The 22,123-nt window shown below is 36.3% G+C and overlaps 2 protein-coding genes across 2 annotated transcripts; both read left to right on the top strand.

Annotated features, from left to right (window-relative positions):
• Nucleotides 1-13,418: 13,418 nt before the first annotated feature.
• On the top strand, nucleotides 13,419-13,943 carry LOC114319265 (protein FAR1-RELATED SEQUENCE 5-like). The gene has a single exon (XM_082918164.1). It carries the CDS (start codon nucleotides 13,419-13,421, stop codon nucleotides 13,941-13,943), a length of 525 nt encoding a protein of 174 aa, XP_082774290.1.
• A 47-nt stretch (nucleotides 13,944-13,990) lies between these two features.
• Nucleotides 13,991-21,700, top strand: LOC145821627 (protein FAR1-RELATED SEQUENCE 5-like). The gene is made up of 2 exons (XM_082918163.1): nucleotides 13,991-15,139; nucleotides 21,527-21,700. The coding sequence occupies exons 1-2, from the start codon at nucleotides 13,991-13,993 to the stop codon at nucleotides 21,698-21,700; spliced, it is 1,323 nt and encodes a 440-aa protein (XP_082774289.1).
• Nucleotides 21,701-22,123: the final 423 nt, after the last annotated feature.

Raw genomic sequence — 22,123 nt, 5'->3', positions numbered from 1 at the left:
GAAAATCGCAATCTCGTTATCTTTAATTTTATTGAAGAAATAGTATATTAGTGTATCTAAGTACTGTTTTGTAATTTTGTTAGCTTGAGTTACTTTGTAACATTATTATGGGTTTATTATATTATTGTCAAATTGTCTACTTAATCTCTGAACTATCAATTGAGTCTATTTCACCCCTAAAGTATATAAATCAAAATCTATTTAATCCCTAAACTACTGATTGAATCTATTATGTCCCTAAAATGTTTAATTCAAACCTATCTAGTTCCTGAAATGATTACAAAAATAAAATATAACGTCGTAAGTATTATAAATTATAAAAAAGACTACCTAACTACAATTTTACTATAGAAAAATTTTAAAATTTTATTTGTTTTTAAAAAGTGTTTTATTTCGTTGTGTATAAATTAGTATTAAAGTCTGCTTTCTCAGTTTTGAGAATAAAATTATATGAGTATTAAATATATTGAAAAATGTGAATTAAATAATTCAAATAATAACACGTCGCTACAAATAATAATAGAACAAAATAAAACATTAATTAAGTTATAAAAAAAAACTTAGCAAAAATTTTAAAAAAAATCAATTAAAAATTATAAACGAAATCTGACATATAATACTAGATAAAGGCAAGCACAAAGTCATTGTAGAAGATAAATAAGAAAATATTATAGATTATTACCTCACCCTTATAAAGGACATTCACCGTAAGAACTGACACCCACTTTTAAAGACAGAATAAAAATTTAAGATTTTTCTATAATAAAATTTTAATTAGATAAAGTCTTTTACTAATTTATAATACTTATGAGCTTATATTTTATTTTTGTAATCCTTCAGTGACTAAATATAGAATCAATCGATAGTTTAAGGATTAAATAGACTTTGATTTATATATGCTTTAGGCACTGACTAGACTCAATCAATAGTTAAGGGACTAAAAGTAGACAATTTGGTGATAGTTTAAGAGTATAAAGTGTGCGACAGAGCCCCCCATTGGATGGCATTGTTTGGGCTCCGTTTTGATAATCTGAATTGTTCATTTTGTAAGACGCTTCTTGTATTTTATCCACACATACAAAATTAGGTTGATCCGATAACTATAACTTGTTTAATTTGTCACGGTTTTCATGAAAAAAATAGACAATAATTGTATTTTTAAAAATAAATCATACATTTTTTAGTGATAAACGCAATAAATTAAACAAGTTACAGTTATCGGATCAATCTAATTTTTTTTATGGTTGAAATACACGAAGTACCCAACAAAATAAACGGTTTAGATCACTGAAACAAGGCTTGTGGTAGGCTCCATGGCCCAAACAGCACCCTTCAATATGATATTTCAATATATTTATAGTAGATAAGTGAAAATTTATTTTGATAAGTATTTTAGAATTAAAAATAGGGTAAGCTACCAATAGGTCCTAATAATTAGACTTAATTCCCATCAAGTCCTATTGAAAATAAGTCATAATAAAATCGTCGCTAAAATAATTTTTTGTGAACTTTTGTTACATAAGTCGCTAAAAATTGGCAATTAGTGACTTTTTGTTATTATGATTTTTATAATTGTCGCTAAAACTTATAATTAGCGATATTTTTCTGTGACGAATTTTTCAAATTGTTGCTGAAAGTTGAAAATTAGTGACTTTTTTATGACGATTTTTTAAAATTATCGCTAAAACTTATAATCAATGACATTTTTTGTGACAAAATTTCAAACTGTCGCTGAAAATTAGCAATTAGTGACTTTTTTTAATAGTGTTTGATAAAAAAACATCATTAATTATCATGTGACCTATTGGATAATAAGTCCACCTATTAGGACCGACATGTAATTCCCTCTTAAAAATATGATGTCATGACATTGTTAATAATTGATTAAAAGTTACCACTGAATAAATTTTCTGGCCATGCTACTGCCTAGGGTTGAAAATGAACCAAACTGTTTATGAGCTCGGCTCGACTCGTTTAGGGCTCAGCCCAACTCGATTTGTTAAGCAAATAAATGAGTTCGAATAAGCTCGACTTGTTTATCTTTATTTAAATTATAAAATCAATATATTATTTATATATTAAAGGACAAAAATCTATTTTACCTCCTTGTGTTATGGCTCGATGACACTTTTTATAGCGATCCTGATTTAGACTAGACCCATTTATTACTTCTGAATCCGGGAAATAATATTCATGATGGTTGTTCCCTTTTCTTCATGTTTGGTTTTGGTTTCGGAGGTTGACACCATCTTTGATGGTGTCGACATTGCCTTCTTTTCCTTGCCTTGTTCTACTCCAAGGGTCGACACCAACCTTGGAGGTGTCGACACCATCTTGCTGCTATGTTCTTGGAATAGCTACTAAAATTTAGTATCAACACCAGCCTTGGCCAACACTTGTCTTTTGTTGTTGGCCTCAAGGGTCGACACCAGTTTGGGAAGGGTTGTAGAGATCCTAATTTTTGGTAATTACACGTATAACCATGAGCCTTAGGTTAATAGCATTTTAGCCCTAGTTTCATAAAAGTCTGCAAAGTGGCCCAATAAAGGATAATTTTCCCGTATATTATCATAAGTAAATTATAGAACACCACTTTGTAATTGGAAATACCCTAAACTTGGTTTTTATTTATTTACCTCATAGTTTATGAATTAATTCATACATTTTATTTTTATTTCTATTTTTGTTTTTGTTGTTCTTTCATTTATTATTTATTTGACTATTTATTATTTATTTGAATAGAATGTTATCATTTATTTGAATATGTACATAGGTATTATAAATAATATTTTGGTGGAAAATTGGTTGAAAAACAAAATAAAAAAATATCTAGATATTTATGCCTTCCTTAGTCATTAAGATTATTTTCTTAGCCATTAAGGAACAATAATTGAGTAAGGGTAAAATTGTCTTTTCAACCTAAATCCCTTGCCTGTAAATTGAGAACATTTTCCACATTCCCTACACATATTTTTAGCAGCCAAGGAGAGGGTGAGAGGAGGAGATTGTGAACTACAAGGAAGTGAAGAAGAAGAAGAAGAAGAAGGAAGAAGAAAAGTTGTTTTCTTGAGTTAATGTAAGAACACACCCCTTCCATGTTTTCTTCAATTTTTTCATCCATCTCATCCCATTGTCTAGATGCCCTCTTGTGTTTCATATTAATGGTAAAAAGGGGTTTTTGATGTGTATGAAAGTGTGGGTTTGATTTAGTGACTTTGCCTTACAAATTTGTCAAATTATGCACTACTGCAACTACTCTAATTTAAAAGAAACATCAAATTTATTAATTTCTTAAATATAAATTTAATATAGAATATTTGGTGTGTTTAGAGCTTGTGATAATTTTATTAGCCCCTCATTGTGTGTTTTTAGGGCTTGGACATTGTGTTTAAAAATCTGGTCCTGAGTCTCTGAAAAACAGTCCACCTCTTTCAATTTTATAAAATTCCAGAAAAATAATCTCATGTTGGTTCTTCTGTCAAAATTTAGAATTCTAAGTCCTCTTTTCAACGGAATTTATTTGGATGAAAATCATCGGTTAGATTGAGAGGAACGCTAGTTTTCCCAAAGGGTGACAAATCTGGACAGGTTTTCGAATGTAGCTTGTAGATGAATTTCTGGAGGTCCTGTGCGAATTCTGATAATTGGAATTGAAACTAGACAGGTTAATTATTATTTCTGTGCAATTTTAGCTCCTAATTTGACCTGGAAGTATTTTTACCAAAGCATTTTTTTTAGCCCTGCAGAACTGAACAGTGCTGAAAATGGTGTTTTATTGTGTTATTCGTCTCTAAGTATTTCAAAGCATGCCTAATGTTGTTTTCTTGCCTTACCATACTTATGTATGATTATCATGGGCTATATTTCCTCTCTTATGTTTGTCTCATGCTCTTTTATATTACCGAATGTGACTAACTTGCTTGGCAAAAGATCTAATAAATGGGAAATGATAAGGGGTTGGCAATGGGTGACGTTCACATTAGTGTTATGGAAATTTATACATATGAATGACGTGAATTATGATGGGACTAAAACCAAATGAGTTAAGTCTAAGCGAACCCCTAGGTTGACACGAATGTATTTAGACTCTATGCGGTGGTTTCAGAGTGTAAGCGAGCCCTTTGGTATGGTATGTGTAGGGTGTAAGCAAGCCCTAGGCACAATTTGGTACGGTATGTGCAGGGTGTAAGCGAGCCCTAGGCACGATTTGGGTGTAAGTGAGCCCACTTGTTTGGCCGTCCCTTTTGAGGTCTATCAATGTCACTGACCGGTAAATAACCGGGAGGTGAGCATAGGTGGTAAGGTTTGCAAAGCAGCAAAATGGAGAGTTCTGAATAGTCCAGTGTTCAATCCTTGTGGTTGGGTAGAAGGATCTCTTTGGGGGATTCTAGATGCCTAGTTTAACTACTAATTCATAGAACCTTGTTGTAATATTGTATGTCATGTTACCCGATTTGTTCTGTGTATGGTTGATTGGTTGATAGAAGATATGGGGATGTGTGTGTTTTAATTGGGCATTCCAAGCTCATGGCGTGTCATGCTAGGTGATGAAGCAGTTTACAATGGTGAAGGTTATTTCGAAGGCAAATAAGATGAAGTGTTGGAGTTGTGGTTTATTTGAAGACTTAGACTAGTAGTTTTTTTTTTTTTTTTTTTTTTTTTTTTTTTTTTCTTTGACTTGGTTTGGTAATGTTTTGGTAATCCTGTAATGGAACATAAACGAATTATCTGTGATATTATCTCTGGTTATATATATATATATATATATATATTAAGATGTTTTGGTTATCTATCCTACTTGTGTTGCATTATTATATGTACTTAACGGCCCGGAAGTTGGGGCGTTATAGAATGGTATCATAGCTTAGATTCAACCCTTACCCACGCGTTTCGACTTCAAACAACTTGACGATCACCTACGAAGGGAAGTGGTTTTAACTTTGAATAGGGCAATGTGTTGAACATTAGATACAATATAGAAGTAGGGGGTACTGTTATTTCTATGAGTCTTCTTTCAATCGTCATACCCTTATTTCATATTTATAACCTTGTTTGATGTCAATTACTTTCAAGATTAAGTCATCACCATCTGGTCTTACTTTATATTTTTCAATTATACCATTTGCTAGATTGGCAACCTTGAGCCTTGATTATGCCATCTTGTACAAGAATTTTTCTAAAAGTTGCAATTTCCTTATTCGGTGACAAATCATGGATATTCAGTTTGAAACGTGGATGGCCGACACAGTTTCAAGTTAAATATCTGACTTAGTCACTACCTCTATAACCTTGACCACATGAAAGTCTTGAACCATAATCCATCTGTATTTCAAATGATCCTTGTATTAATTGATGCAATTACTATAACCACTTCATATTCTTCCATCCCCACTTCATATTCCTTTTATTAATCCAGTTTTAAAAGTCTTGTAGTTATTATTTTGCCTATATATATGTGTGTGTGTGTGGGAAGTTGTGTTGTGTGGTTCCCTATAGTTGTTATTTACTACTTGATCTTATTCTGGTTTGGACCCGAACCATTTTATGTTTTGGATATGGGTTTCATTGCCTTGTATAGTCATTTATGTCATACTTTTGTTATACCTCTTTGAGTTTGGCTTTTGGGTTGTGTTGGTTGCGTTTGAAACATGTTGGTACCTTGTTTTTTTCAAAAACCTTATTGCCCCGAATTTTGGTTCTACGCTTAAGCGTTGTTTCTTGCGCTCGAGTAGTCTTTGTGAACTCTCAGTACTTTTGCAGGTCTGCAAAACTACTGGGAATTGGTATTCTTCGCTCGAGCGAAGCTTCTTGCGCTCAAGTGGTCTTTGCTCGAGCGGTCCTTGTTGCGTTCGAGCGTTGGCCTTCTTTCTGTAAAACTATTGGGGTTTTGTATTTCACGCTCGAGCGACAATTTCTTGTGCTCAAGCGGTCACATCTTTTGTGTCTTACGCTCGAGCGTCACTTCTTGCACTCGAGTAGTCTGCGCGTATATCAGTCCGTAAAATTCATTTTTTACATCACTTTTTTATTTTTCTCTCTCTAAACTTTCTAAAAATCCTAGATCTATACTCTCTCTCTAAAACTCACATTCTCTCTTCTAAAACACGTAGATCCATTGATTTTTCTACACTATTTCCTTTGAGAAGAAGGTAGAGCTCACTTAGAGCTTCATTTTCACTCGAACAAAGTTAGGTTTTGGCGTTGTTGAAGTTTCTTCACTCTTTCTCCTGTCTTCTAAGCTTGAGGTAGAGATTCTTCACACTCTTGTATAAGTTTTACCTTAGTTATTTGCTATTTCAAAAGATTATAGTGGTTTGGGGGGTTTTTGGTAAAACCTAGGGTTTGAAATCAAAATGAAAAAGAGGGGTTTTCAAATGGTTTCTTAGAAAAGCTTGGGGGTATGAAATTGGAGTTGATATATGTTGCAATGAGGCATTTCCTACATTGACATTGATTCTCTAAGAGAAAAGGATTTTGCCCTAAAATGTGAATGTTTGAAATTGTAAAGAGAAAATGGAATTGATGTTGAGAATTATGAAATTGAAGTAATGTTGATGATGATGGCGGAATTGGATATGTATTAGCACTCCCATCTTGAGATTTTGGAAAAGTATATCTTTAATGAAATTTATTTATTTGTTTAGAGGTATCTATTTTGGGCTATCGGTGGAGGATAGTTATGAGTGTTGTAAAAAATGCATGGGAATTAGGTGAATAAAAACTAATTTCTCATCTATGTGCATTGAACATTGTTGTTTATTTAATACATTGAAAATGTATATGATTTTGAGAAAAAAGAGGTGAACGTGGGAAAGAGGTGTGTATCACCAAATCAAGTTGGCCTGTGTGCCCAAGGTGAAAGTCTCAAAAAACGCACGTATACATGGGTGCTGATTCCCGCAGATAAAATATCTGTAAAATTGAAATAGTAGCGCTTGTATAGGCTATGTTTACATGGGTGCCGTTTGACGGTTTCCTGTGGACGAAATATCCATGAAAGGTTATACTAGTTTGAGATTTCCCCCAGCTTTCTATTATAAAGGGCATGGTTTTGAGAGTTGTGATATAAACCTGGCATAGCATGACTTTTGAAAAAGGATATAAATGTTTTGGTACTGCCATTGCATATGTATAAAACCTTATGGCTTTGTTAAGATTTATACATTGTGTTGTAGTGTTTCTACTAGGTTTTAGCTCACCCTATGTGGGAAAAACCATTTTCAGGTGCTGGTGATATGCTTCTACCAAGGACTTAGCTTGGAAGGACTGTGGAGCTGAAGGCTCAGTGTTGTTATTTTGTACAAGTCTAGGGTTTTATTTGTGTTGAGCTTAAGACTTACTTTTAATGTACCCAAGCATTGACTTGGAAAGATGTAAGCATTTAGGGCATATGATTATCTATTTAGCCTTCATTTCTTTTACTATCTTGTAACACATACTGTAGATTCAGGATGTATTGTTTATGAATGTATATTGCATGCATCAACTTTTGTATGTCAAACTTTGATTAATGAAAGCTTATCAATTTATTTATATTGCTATTTATTGGTCGTTATAAGATGGACATATTGTGTTTATTTCGGGGCATTACATTGTTACATGCTTGTTCTTCGAAGGTGGGTTTGATTTGATTTGGATTGGCAGAATGGTGAAATTGCATAGGTTGTTAATGATAGTGATAATGATGAAGATGAATATGAAGATGTGGGTGATAATTTTTTGTTTTTAGAAAGATTGAGTTTCTTTTTTTGGATTTCTAGTTCTATTGCTATCATTGTTTCTGGTTTTTCTGTCAATCAGTGTGAATGTTCACACTTCATATAGTTTGGAAATCTGAGAAATGAGTGTTGGAATTTTGAGGAGTGAGGTCTTTGGTACAGTAATAAGGCTTTTTTTATAAAGAGATGAGGTGGATTTGGTTTGATTTGGATTGGTATAATGGTGGAATTATAGAAGGTGTTTAATAATAGTGATAATGATAAAGATAAAGATGAGGATAATGAAGATACCGATGAGGATGTGGGTGATATTTTTTTATTTTTTAAGATATTGAAAATTTTGAATTTTTGATTATGTTATTGTTATTGATTTTGATTTTTTGTTATTGGATTTCAATGTAGCAATGATTTTTTGAGATTAGTAAGGTGTCCAATAAAAAAATGATGTAATCTTCATATCATTAATCAACGTTAATATTCACATTAATTTAAAATGAAAATTTGTCATTGTGTTGTTAATTTGTGTTAATATTATTCACATACTCATATAATATTGAATGGTGAATATGTTTTCACTATGTTCATTACCACTATGATAACGATGATGTTAAGGTTTATATCAACATTGCATCAAATTACAAAACCACAAGTCTCAACTTTCATTGAATACAAACATAATGTGAATGTTTACACTAAAACATACGAATGTGAACATTCACATGAATTCTATAATATAGATAAAGACACTATGGTTTCACAGTGTTAATTACCAATATGGAATGGTAATATTCAATTTCACATCAAAATTGCATTGCCTACAAATTACATTAAGCCAATGATTATTTGTACACAATAGTAAAGTAACTAATAACAATGTAAAGGTTCACATTGATTTTTTAATCTCTAAAAATATGACTACATCAACATTACATTAATCACAAACCATCATCTTTGTGTGTACAGAAACATGAAGTGTATATTTATGCACAATCAGATTATTGATATAAATATTAACATCACAAATAAAACATCAAATAAATTAATTTAGTCACATTAAGCCAATAATTATGTACATAATTATAAAACAACATAAATTAATATGAATATTAACATTGACTTTGTAGTAGCAAATATTATGACAACATACTATTGTGTCTTATTAAGCACAATAAAAATAACTAATTATGGTTCTTTTGTCCAATGTATTCTAATATTTACAAAATTACAAAGGATGTGAGATTCATATTCATCTTTTTCTCGCCGATGTAAAATGTGTTTTTGGATGCCTTGTACATCTCTAGCACGCATACAATGATATCATTGAATTTCATACATTTATCGAGGTCAACTTTACCGGTCCTCAATACATCAAACAACTGTCAAAATGACATTTCCTCCAAACAATCCAGCTGAGAATCTGAGAACTTGGTACTTGTCATCAATTTTATTAACCTAATGATGTTAGATTGGTAGTTATCATGTTCACTTTTTGGAGGGCTGGCCATTTGTTCAAGTTAGTTTTTGACATGGAACTGTTCTCTTTTTCTTTTGCCATGAAATCTATAAGCAACATTTGTTTGTTCAATTGGAAAAAAATTACTATTAATGGTCACAAATAGTAAATGATAACAAGTACAAACTATATGTCATGTGAATAGTGAAATGATTATGGCAAATATGGATGTGAATAGTCGATGTAAATGTTCACATGGCGACATTACAAATCATGAATAAACAAGAAGTTAAGTACATGGTGTGAACATTCACATAATATATGTCTAATGTGAATGTCCACAACAACAAATTATAATTTGATTCACGTTGAACCAAATAGAGGGGAGACATTAGGGATTCTAATTATTTCTTTCCAAATGCACATTGAACCAAAAAGATAGTGGGTAATATGATTGTTCATATAAACACATTATAGACATGATAAAACAATAATGGACAAAGTTAGATACATGATGTGAATGTTCGCATGGGTTGTTACTCAACAACAATGATAACCAAATGATGTAAATATTTGCATTGTCTGTGTATGAATTCACATTGAACCAAAAGAGAGGGGGAAATAATCAGAAATTTGAGGGTTCTAATTATTTGATCACTATCAACAATTAACATGACCAACAAATCCATCATTGACAGAATGAGAGAAATAGGGAGCTTATTACAAAACAATAGAAAATAACCAAAAAAAAAAAAAAACCAGTAATAATAATTAGATCATGTAAATGTTTACATCAGTTAGGTACTTGATGTGAATGTCCACATCGAGGTTACTCAATAACAAATATATCTAGATAATGTAAATATTTACATCATCTGTGTAGGAATTCACATTGTACCAAAAGATATGGGAAAGTAATAAGAAATTTGGGGGTTCTAATTATTTGATCATTATCAACAATCAATAAGATCAACAAGTCCAATATTGACAGAAGGGCGAAAATAAGGAGCTTATTACAAAACAATAGCACATGACAACAAAAAATTCAACAATAATAACAAATCATATAAATGTTTACATCAGTTAGGTATGTGATGTAAATGTTGACATCGGTCATTACTCAACAACAATGGTAATCAGATGATGTAAATATTTACATCATCTGTGTAGGAATTCACATTGAACCAAAAGATGGGGGGGATATTCAGAAATTGAGAGTTCTAATTATTTAATCACCATCAACAATCAATAAGATCAACAAGTCCAATATTGATAGAAGGGGAGAAATATGTAGCTTATTACAAAACAATAGCACATGACAATAAAAAAGTCAACAATAATAACAAATCATATAAATGTTTACATCAGTTAGGTAGATAATGTAAATGTTGACATCGGTCGTTACTCAACAACAATGGCAACTATATTTACATCATCTGTGTAGGAATTCACATTGAACCAAAAGATGGGGGGAAAATTCAGAAATTGAGAGTTTTAATTATTTGATTACCATCAACAATCAATAGCACCAACATTCAAAGAAATGGGGGAAAATAGGGAGTTTATTACAAAATAATAGCATATGACAATAAAAAACAACAATAATAATCAGGTAATGTAAATGTTTACATCAGTTATTTAGATTCAAATGAAAGAAAACAGAGAGTGGAAAGATGGGTGCTTACATTTGCTTCTCATTGTGGCTGGCCACGAATGAACCACGATTGGTGATATCAAATCAATGTAAACGTTTGTAGTAGTGGATCGAAACGGAATACCAGTTGCTAACGATTGTGGGTGACTGTGGATGACGATAAGATGGTGGTGAAGTGATGTGAAACCTAGGGTTAGGATTTGGGAGTTTTTGCTGCAACGATGATAGTTTTGGGAAGGAATGATTTGGAGAGTGAAATATGAAACAATAATGGAATAGGATCGGTTTTGATTTTAGAATATAATAGGGAGATTGAGGGTATTTTGGTCTTCTAATTTCAAATAGGACCTAATAGAATAGTCAAAAAGAATATGAGTTTGATGGAATAAAACTCTTAGAAAGAGGATTTATTAAAAAAAACTCCTATTTTTAAAAGACAATGAAGTAAAGTGCTATTGAGTCATATCATAAGGAGATAAAATGAATTTTGTTTTAAAAATAATTTTAATATTATTTGACAAAATTTTTTTTTTATAAATTTATAAATAAAGGATTAAAAAAATAAAAGATTTAAAATAATAGGACTCAATATATATATATAGGACTGATAGATACTCCTATCTAAGTTCATTTAGGCTAAGTTTGACGCGTAAGGATCCTCTAGAGTTAATCCTCTAGAGTGATCTCCTAAAGTACTTAATCCGAAGGTTGAGAATAAAACTCACCAAAACGATGTCGTTTTGGTGAGTATTTTGAAAAAAAAAAAAAAAATCAGATTCAGGGATTTCAAAATTCCCCCCATATGGTTGAAGAACGTGAAGAGCTATACAGACGGCGGGAAGAATCAAAGAAAGAATAGGAGAGCGAAGAAGAGTTGGCCATCGCGAAGAGCATCCCGTCGCCCCACCGTCGCCATCGCCCTGCTGTCGCCGCCGTCCTGCCGTCACCACTGTCCTGCCACCACCATGGCCGTCGCCCTTGCTCCAACCGATTGAAGAAAATATAGGTGATTATATTATATATATATATATATTTTCAACCACACAAATCTTTTCTGCCTCATCTTTGTTGTGCTGAATATTGCTCAATCCCTGTGATAATAGATATATATATATATATACATTATACATTATATATATACACATTATATGCAACCTTAGAAAAAAAAATGGGGGATATATTAAAGTTTATGTTTTGTTGGGAAAAGATGAATTTTTTAATGAAATTTTATAGTTGGAAACACTGTCAACATGTTCAGATGATTGTCAAATAAAAGGGAATTTGAATCAAGAGTAAGATTAACAAGTTTTGAAATTGGAATGAATTCCCTTGACTGTATTCTGGGTCATTGATTTTTAGGTACTGACTGACCTTCTTTTAGTTCATCTCATCAGGTTTAGAAATCCTGGTTGAGTCTTGCACATGTCCTAAATTCTGGCATTAACAGTCATGACAACTGCTTCTAATTTTACATTTTCTGCATTTCACATTATCAATCAGAGCTAGCTTAGACCATCAGCTATGTTTCCATTCATATAAATTATAACTGATATATCCCTAGTTTTTTTATTTATATTTTTATATAACTAAACCTATCTTATTTCATATTAATGCACAACACGTAACAACATGAAAATTTGAGTTGGTGAAATGATTAATGTGTGATGTTTAAATGTGTTGATAATTCATATTGACTTGTCAAATGATGTTTATGGGCTTGTAGCTGTTAAATTGTCATGTTACTACAAATGCCATTTCGTTTCAAAGTGGAGTCCACAGATAATGCTTATTAGACTTTTTGTCCAATTTAAATAGAAATTGAGTGGCAGTGTCTTTTGAAGGCTTGATTGACTTCATTGTTGAGAATCATTTGAAAAATATGAATATAAAGTTTGACCCTCCTGAAATAAAGTTTATTACTGGAACTCTAACCACAAAGATAGCATATTGCACTTGGCATTTGGTTGTTGTTAATTTCTATTTTTTTTGTTTGCCTTGATTATCTAATTTCTGTTATTCGTTGATTATCTTATTCAGTTTGTATTATTTTGCAAACATAATTTACAGTTTTTATGCTAATATTGAGCACTTCTTTATTTTTTAAGCGACTTGGCACATTGATATGGAACCTAACAATCATAAGAATGATGGGGGTGAGTGTGATTGGAAGCCTAGAGTTCGCATGACATTTGGTCCAGAACAAGAAGCATATGATTTCTATAATACTCATGGAGGAAGGTTGGGCTTTAGTATTAGAAGGGGTTATGTAAACAAGAGCAAAGAGGGGCAAATCATTTCAAGGCAATTTGTTTTTAATAAGGAGGGATTTCGGGTTGTCGACAAGCGAGATCCATTAACAAAAAATCCTAGGCAGGAAGTGAGGACTGGTTGTCAAGCCTGACTTGTCATTAAGTGGGAGAGGAATATGCAGAAATTTTTTGTTAGTGATTTTGTTGAACAACATAATCATATCTTTGTACCAACAGAATGTACGCATATGTTACCATCCCAAAGGAAGATATCTGCATCATAGGCAACCGAAATAGATTTAGTTGAAAAATCTGGAATCCGTCTTAATGCTGCATTTGAGCTCATGGGTAATGAAGTTGGTGGAAGGGAGTCACTTGGGTTCACAAAACTGGACCAAAAAAATTATTTGAGAACGAAGAGGCAAAACAGTTTAGCATATGGGGAGGCAGGTAGCATTTTGCAATATTTTCGTGACAAATCATTGGAGAATCCATCTTTTTTTTACTCGGTCCAATTAGATAACGAGGAGCAGATTACAAACATATTTTGGGCCGATGCTCAGATGATCATGGATTATGGGCAATTTGGTGATGTTGTGACTTTCGACACTACTTACAAGTTAAATAGTGCACATAAACCATTTGCGTCTTTTGTTAGATTTAACCATCATAGGGAAACTGTGATATTTGGTGCAACTTTGATGTATGATGAGCCGCCGATTCTTTTGTATGGCTTTTTAGAAGATTCTTGGAGGCAATGTCAAGTAAGGCTCCAAAAACAATTTTTACGGATTAGGATGCTGCAATGGCTAAGGCCATACCTATTGTCATGCCTAACACAACCCACGGCATTTGCATTTGGCATTTGATGCAAAATGCATTAAGGCATGCAAATTCTATCTTCAAGGATAAGGCGATGAAGGATAAGGGGATGAAGAGTGTTTTATCCACATTTATGTACGACATTGACGATGAGGAAGAGTTTACGTTAAAATGGGAGGAAATGCTTGACAAGTATGAAGTAAGAGATAATCATTGGTTGAAGTTAACATTTGGGGTCAAGGAAAAATGGGGTTGGCCATATGTTAGAAATGCATGGGGTGCGGGCATGAGTAGCACCCAACTTAGTGAATCCTTTAATGCTTTCTTGAAGGATTTCATTCAGTCTGATCATAACTTAATGCAATTTTTCATGCATTTTGATCGAGTTTTGTCTGAGAAGAGGTACAAAGAGTTACAAGCCGAATATGCTCTATGCCAAAAGTTGCCAAGGGTGAATATTAAAGTGAAGATTATGGAGCAAGCTGCAGATGTTTACACAAATAAAATTTTTGAAGACTTTCAGGATGAGTATGTCAAGTCCCTTGAAGTAAACATTGAAGAAATTGAAAATGATGGTGAGAGTACCGTTTATATGGTTCTTGATAGTGATGTTATAAAGGTGAGGAAGGTGAGGCAGGAGTGTGATTATTTAGTCACTTGCAATTGTAGGAAGTTTGAAATGAAGGGCATTTTGTGTAGTTATTGTTTGAAGATCCTTAGAGAAAGACTCAAATTCAAAGAGATTCCTTCACAATATATTCTGAAGAGATGGACTAAAAAAGCAAGATCTGAAAATGTGAAAGATAGGTGTGGGCATGATATTCAGGTTGATGTAAGATTGCATCAAACTTCACGTTATAGGTCATTGATGGCAATATTCAAATCAGTAGCGTGTAGAGCTTCTGAAAGTGAGGAAACATTTAATTTGACGGTCGAGAAAGCAGATGAATTAATTGCAGACATTGAAACCATGTTAAGCGCAAAATTCAATATGCCTTGTTTAGATACTATTCAACAAGAAAGCCCCCCCAATACATGCCCCAAAAGCTTTGAAATGGATGGTGTAGCGGATAAAAATGTAGTTCAAGCAAAAGGACTCAAGAGAAGAGAGTGCACTAGCAAGGGACGAAGGCGGACAAAAGGTGGTTTGGAGCTTGCGTTGGCAAAGAAAAATAAAACAAGTTCACATAATGCTTCTCAAACTTCCATGTTTGTTACTCCTCAAACTCCTCCCTTATTTTCGGCAAGTGCTCCTGAAGCACCTTGTGGACGCTCCCGAACGTCTCGGGAAAATCCTGTTTTGTTCATTGGGCTTACTACAGTTCAGACTCCATGTCACGGTTTTGAATATAATCTCACAAAGTGTAATGCAAGATCGATAAATCACCAAAGAGTCCAAATCTAGCAAATCATTTTGAAAAACTGATTTTTAGAAAGAATTGCCAAACATGGACTGCTTTGCCAGATACAGAGTTACCACCTAAATATTTTATTTTGGGGGGATTTAGGAAACCCTGACTCGTGGCTAAGGCCACGTGTCCATCATCACCAAAGTTGCCTTAGCTCGGGAACTTGGGTACGAGAGGGAAAGGTCATGCAATGAGCACCTTCGCTCGCCCGATCAAAGATCGGCCTTTACTAACATGATATCTTGTTTTTGAAAACACATGTGCTCTTATTCGGGTTATTAATCTAGAATTACTATGTGATGCGCACAGCATACAAGTATAGATTGGATCGCCTAAGTTGGAACAAAACATCTCATGTTTGTTTTTAAAAGCGGTTTGCTACTCGCAAGTAGGCTAAAATGCGGATTTTGCCACCCTCAAGTGGGCTTAGAAAACATGGTGATTTGCCACTCTCAAGTGGGCTTAAAACTCGGAATCAATGAATTGTTCCAATTCAAATAACCCAACTTTCATCCATAGTCATTTAGGCAGTTATATCACATAAGCAGTTAGCCTCATGGAAAGCATGCTATCATGGCAGTCACTCACACACATGCAAGGATGCTAAAGCATAAACACTTACCGAGTACTCCGAGCCAAAATAAAAGCTATGTTAGAAATCAATGCATGATCCTAGCTATGTCAAGAAGGCCTAATGCAACACATACAAAATACAACTAAGATAGGCTCGGCTATTCTAAAATGTCATGTGAAATGCAATTTGATACATGTATTCAAACAGGAATTGAAATAAAATGAAGTTAGTATGATGTGCCAAGCCCGGTGCATGCAAGACAAATGAATGGATGCAAACATGCGAGCATAAGGATGCTAATTGAAACATGCCCTAAAAGTAACCATCGTAAGCTGGTAAATAAAAGGGAGAAAGAAATGGTGGTTGGAAGACATGTATCACACACACGCACACTTATTTACAACGGTTGTGCCCTCTCGACGGAGGGTCCGAATGAATAATATAGAACCGACTAGCTAATCTAAGCTAATCTAATTAAACTAGTTATTACACAATAGAATGAATAACAAGCTACAACTAGTTATTACACAACTCTAACTAATTAACAAATTAACTAAGGTAGCAAGTGAATAAGCATATAAACTATATGATGTAGGCTGCCTCAGCTCTGCTTTGGATGGCAAAAGATGCATGCATGCTCGAGTCGCCTTGTTTGGAAATCCCTTGCGACGCCCTGATTTGCCTCTGTTTGCAATTGATCTCAGAAACTTGCACCAAGCTCCAGAGAGATGAAACTCCACCTTGGGAATCTGTAGGGATGCTACCGACCAGATATTGGCCTTGGAGACCACCTGCCGACCACTTTTTGTGGTGAAAACCAGAAAAAGTTTTTCACCAGAAAAAGTGGTCGGCAGGTGGTCTCCAAGACCAATATCTGGTCGGCAAAAAGTGGTCGGCCAACTACTTTATTTGGTCGGCCACCCAATTTTTGCTGCTGGTTTCTGGTTTTCTGTAACAGAGGGCAAGAAAGGGACATGACAAAGTATTTACAACACATGTATGCGTGACCACCCTCCCTATCATTACATAAGCTCAAGGGAGTGTAGGTCTCGACCCTCGGGCCACCAATCATACATCTCGATGCATGATGGCTGAGGGGCCGAATTGCGCAACTCAATATGGAATGAATGCACATACAAACACCTAAAGCCTAGAACTCTGTCATGTATAGTCAAGTGTGTCGGTGACCGGGAATCGAGGTACGTTTCATCACTTCAAGTATGAAACGTGCCTCATTTCCCGTGTTTGGACTAACACCTATTCCAAACACAATGCAACAAACATAGCATGCACAATGCTACTCAATCATGCAACTTAATGCAACACAACTTGGACATGCAAGCATGCCAGGGATGATCATGCAAGCATGCAAACTAGCATACACGATGCTATGAACTATATAGCATACACAACGCTCATGACACTAACATACACAATGCACGTGGTAACCAACATACATAGTGCAATGAAAATGGCATGCACAAGTGCAATGATCAATCATGTAACAACATGGCATGCTCAATGCTATGAACTACATGACATACTCAATGCGCAATGGACTTAAATCGAAATGAATAGGCCTCGGCCACGTCCAAATCAGCGGCCATTGATGATGAAATCAAGGCACCAAAACACACACAAACATGTATAATGCAATGGCCCAAGCCTAAGGCACAAAATACAACTCTCCAAGAGCATTGAAAAGATGAAACATGGAGTACAATGGCATGTGTTCCAGCACTGAAATGGCATACAAAATGACTTCGAATCATGCAAACAACTCACGCAATGCATGTTGAAAGGCTCAAGTATCGAAAGCTAGTGAAGCGTATTACACTAGAGACATGCAAGGCGATGCTCAAATGACCAAACCAACCCCAAATAGACCCTATGCAGGCCAAAACAGTAGCAAAATGAGTTGGGATGATGGCTTTGAAAGGCACAAAAATGGGGCTCATGCAATGGCTTACAAATAGGGCATAAAAGCATAACTCAAAAGAGCACTTAAAGAGTGGAAAAATATGGAAGTATAGCAGCCCTACATGCTCTGAAATAACATTCCCAATGATGCCAAAACATGCAAATATCTCGAGTTAAGCATGCAAGAGACCTCAAAACTCAAAGCTAATCAAGGCTATTACACAACAAGCATGCATGGCAAGCATCATTCGACCAAGAGGCCTTAAAATAGAGCTAAGGAAGCCCAAAATATGAACAAAACCATGTTGGAGCAAAGCCAAAATGTGCTAGAATAAAGAGCCAAAACATCATGCGAACCAAGCTAGTAAATAAGATTTACACTACAAGCATATGGAGCATGTGAGAGGTTACCAAACCAGCCAAAAACAGAGCCATGACATGTCGAATGATGACCAAAAAAACATTGAAATGGAGCTAAAACATGCTAGATTGACATGCTACCTTGATGAGCCATAAATGGGAATACAATACACATATGAGAAGCATGCCAAGGGTGACCAAACCAACCATGGACAGAGTCTAGGCAGGCCCTAAAAGTCACCAAAAAGTGCCTGAACCAAGCCTTGAAAGTATGAAAATGTATGCTCCTTTGATAGGCCAAAATGTAAGTAAACAAGACAAAAAGAGAGAGGGTCACCGCTCTCTGATTTAGGACCTCAAAACCACATGCCAATCACTGAAAATCCACTGGATTTCAGTGGCTAAAAGGCCAAGCAAGGATTAGCTTAAAGGCCCTAAGGCATGTCACAAAATAAGGCCAAACAAGGCATGCAAGATGGTAGGAGACCCTCAGCACCCAAGAGGCCTTAAACAAACATGTTAAGTACTAAAAAATGAAGCTTTTTTTAGTTGAAAACAAAGCTCAAATAAGCATGCAAGTATGGCTAAGAGAATGATCAAAATAAAGCTTAAAGGGGAGAAAAGAGGTTACCCTTGAAGCACTGCAATACCAGCAAGTTTCTCAGCCAAAAAACAGCTTTTCAACCTCCAAAAAGGTCCTCCAAGAACCTCAGTTCAATGGTGGGGTGTATGGTTAAGAGTTGTGGTGTAGAGGTGAAGAACAACACACACCTTAGACACCAAATATAGAGATATAGAGGGAGATATATACTTGTGCCTTAGGCAAAATTCAGAACCTCTGGAATGGAGAGGGAGAGCCTCTCTTATAGAAGAACAAAGGGTTCAAGCTTCTTCAAGAAGCTAAAACTTGGATGCAATCCCTCCAGACACGTGTATGGAGGATACAGTCTGTGCCCTCCAGCTGGCACAGCTGGCATCCATGTAGTCTGCCAAAATAGAAGGAAAGCTACCGATTAGAAAAAGTGGTCAACCTGCTACTTTTAGTGGTCGGCCAACCACCCAAAGTGGTCTCCCAAGAAAAAAGTGGTCGGTAGGGGGGAATTGGTGGTCTCCACACTGAAAGCAAGCCAATGGTGGGGTGGGAAACCAGAAAATGTGGCCCAAAGACCAAGAAAACCAGTTTCCCGACTAGAAAACTAGTTGGCGGGAAGGAAAGTGGTCTCCAAGGGAAAAAAATGGTCTCCCATCCTCGTACCACCTTCCAAGCAAGGAAAACAAGGTTTGTACCAAAAACAAACCAACATGGACGCAAAATGTGAGTTCGGGAGGCAAAGCGCGCAACCGGGAGCCTCGAAACCTAGCTATTGAGCACCAAAAGTGGTATACGACCACAAAAGTGGTCTCCCGGACCACAGTGTCCGTCTAGATAGAGGAAACAAGGTGTGGTTCAAAAACCACGCCAAACGGAGAATGTTAAGCGGTCTCAAGACAAGGCGTACGACCGAAGGCTCCGAAAACCAGAAACTGATCTCCTAACGGGAAAAAGTGGTCTACGACCGCGAAAAGTGGTCTACGACCACAAAGAGATGGCCTACAAGACCTCTCCCTCCCTTCGGGAAGAGAAAACAAGGTTCGGTCCACAAACCGAGCCAAAGCACAAAGAGTTCGGAGACCCGGAGGCAAGGCTCTCAGCCAAAACTCCGAAGCTCGAAACGAGGACAACATGCACTATCACCGAGTGCTCAATTGATGACGTCTGAGTCTTAAGGTTGGTCAAAAATGGGGTGTCTACAGTTGCCCCTCTTTGACAGAACTCGAAAGTCATAAGTGATGGGAGTGAATGTCAAAGCCCAGAGACGACTCATTTTTGACAAGGTCGAAGACTTAGACAAATAGGCGAGATAACACAGAGACGTGCCCGCAGGCAGGGGAAAAATGTAAAAGACATGCACAATGCCGGACGTAACTTATGATCGTGCAAAGAAAGCTGTAACGAAGCAAATATACACAATAAATGCAACAGTTTAAGCGAGCGAAAACTAATCGAACTACATTACATGCAGAAAGAATGTAAAAGAATTATGCAATTCTCGTTACGTCTCACACGGAGGATACAATACCGTCTAGTTCGTCTGGTTGCACCAGCTTCAAATGAACCGTACATACAATATCATGCCTGCAAAAGAAAGAAACTCAACAGGTACAATATCGTTAGAGACACGCATGGCAATGCAAGTGAAAAGTGCGTGACAGCGCAAGCAAAGTGTGGGTGCATAACAATGCAACCTAAGCGTGACACATAACAATGCGAAAAGGGGTGCACAACAATGCAACCTAAGTGTGACGCATAACAATGCGGAAGGGATGCATGACAATGCAACCTAAGTGTGACGCATAACAATGCGGTGAAAGGGTGCATAACAATGCGACGAGAGGTGCATACGGCTCGTACATAGCACAATACTGATTTGGCACGTAGCTTATTTAGGATATGATGCTGACTTGGCACACAGCTCATAGCACAATATTCTGTTAATTTGGTACACAACTCACTCTGAACACACGGTTCATCCTGACCACATAGTTTATTTCGGGTACACAACACATTTTCGGGCACACAGCTCACTTTTCAGGCACATAGCTCATTTTCAGGCACACAGCTCACTTTCCGGGCACAAAGCTCATTCTTTGGGCACGCAGCTCACTTTCCAGACACACAGCTCGTTCTTTGGGCACGCAACTCACTTTCTAGGCACACAGCTCATTCTTTGGGCACGCAGCTCACTTTTCAGGCACACAGCTCATTCTCGGGCACACAACTCACTTTTCGGGCACACAACTCATTCTTTTGGCACGCAGTTCACTTTTTGGGCGCACAACTCATTCTTTGGGCACGCAGCTCACTTTTCGGGCACGCAGCTCACTTTCCGGGCACACAGCTCATTTTTCGGGCATACGGCTCACCTTTCTGTTTGAATACACAGCTCACACATTTGATTTGCACGCGGCTCATACTGGATGCACAGTATTTGATTTAATTTGCACGCAGCTCATGCATTCCACTTTGAACACGCAGCTCAGACCTTTCAATTCTGAACACACAGCCTATACATTTTTGTTTGCACGCAGCTCATACATTCCACTTTGAACACGCAGTTCATACCTTTCAATTCTGAACACACAACCCATACATTTTTGTTTGCACGCAGCTCATACATTCCACTTTGAACATGCAGTTCATAAATCTTCATTTCTGATCACACAGTTCATTTACTTCATTTCTGAACACACAGTTCATTTACTTCATTTGGACGCAGCTCATACATTTCATCCTAAAACTGAATACATTTGTTCATTCTGAATGCAGGTATCTTCCTGTTCCACACGGGGTTATGGATCGATCCTTGCTAGGGAGTGGTATACGGAGCTCCCAGATGCTGTACGTCACATCGTGGATGAGGCAAGATTTGGACCTTTTTGCGCGGGTATATCACGTTATCCGGCGAGTAGGACCCTCATGGGGGCACTTGTGGAGAGATAGTGGGACACCACCAACTCGTTCCACTTTTTAGCTACTGGGGACATGACGATGACCCCGTATGACTTTTCTATGTTGACGGGCCTTGACGTGGCCGGCTGGCCGGTCCCCTATGACGCAAACATGGGCGAGTGGGAGGCAGCTTGGATTTATCTGTTGGGAGCCCGCCCGCCGATAGACAAATCATCAGGTAGAGTCAGGTACACCTGGTTCTTCGAGCGGTTCAAGAAGACTATGCCTGAGACTGTCGAGGAGATAAAGCAGTATGCCCGGGGTTTTTTGATGTTCCTCATCGGGACCACTCTGTTCTCCAACAGGGGGAACAAAGTTGGACTTTATTTGCTCAGTGCTTTGGTAGACCTATCACAGGTCAGACAGTATGATTGGGGTGGCGCCGGCCTCGCTACCCTTTACTGTTATATGAGC

The sequence above is a fragment of the Camellia sinensis genome, chromosome 3 (genome assembly GCF_055761805.1).
Source record: "Camellia sinensis isolate YWXY chromosome 3, ASM5576180v1, whole genome shotgun sequence".
NCBI classification, from domain to species: domain Eukaryota; kingdom Viridiplantae; phylum Streptophyta; class Magnoliopsida; order Ericales; family Theaceae; genus Camellia; species Camellia sinensis.
This window is presented reverse-complemented; position numbering and strand designations above follow the sequence as displayed.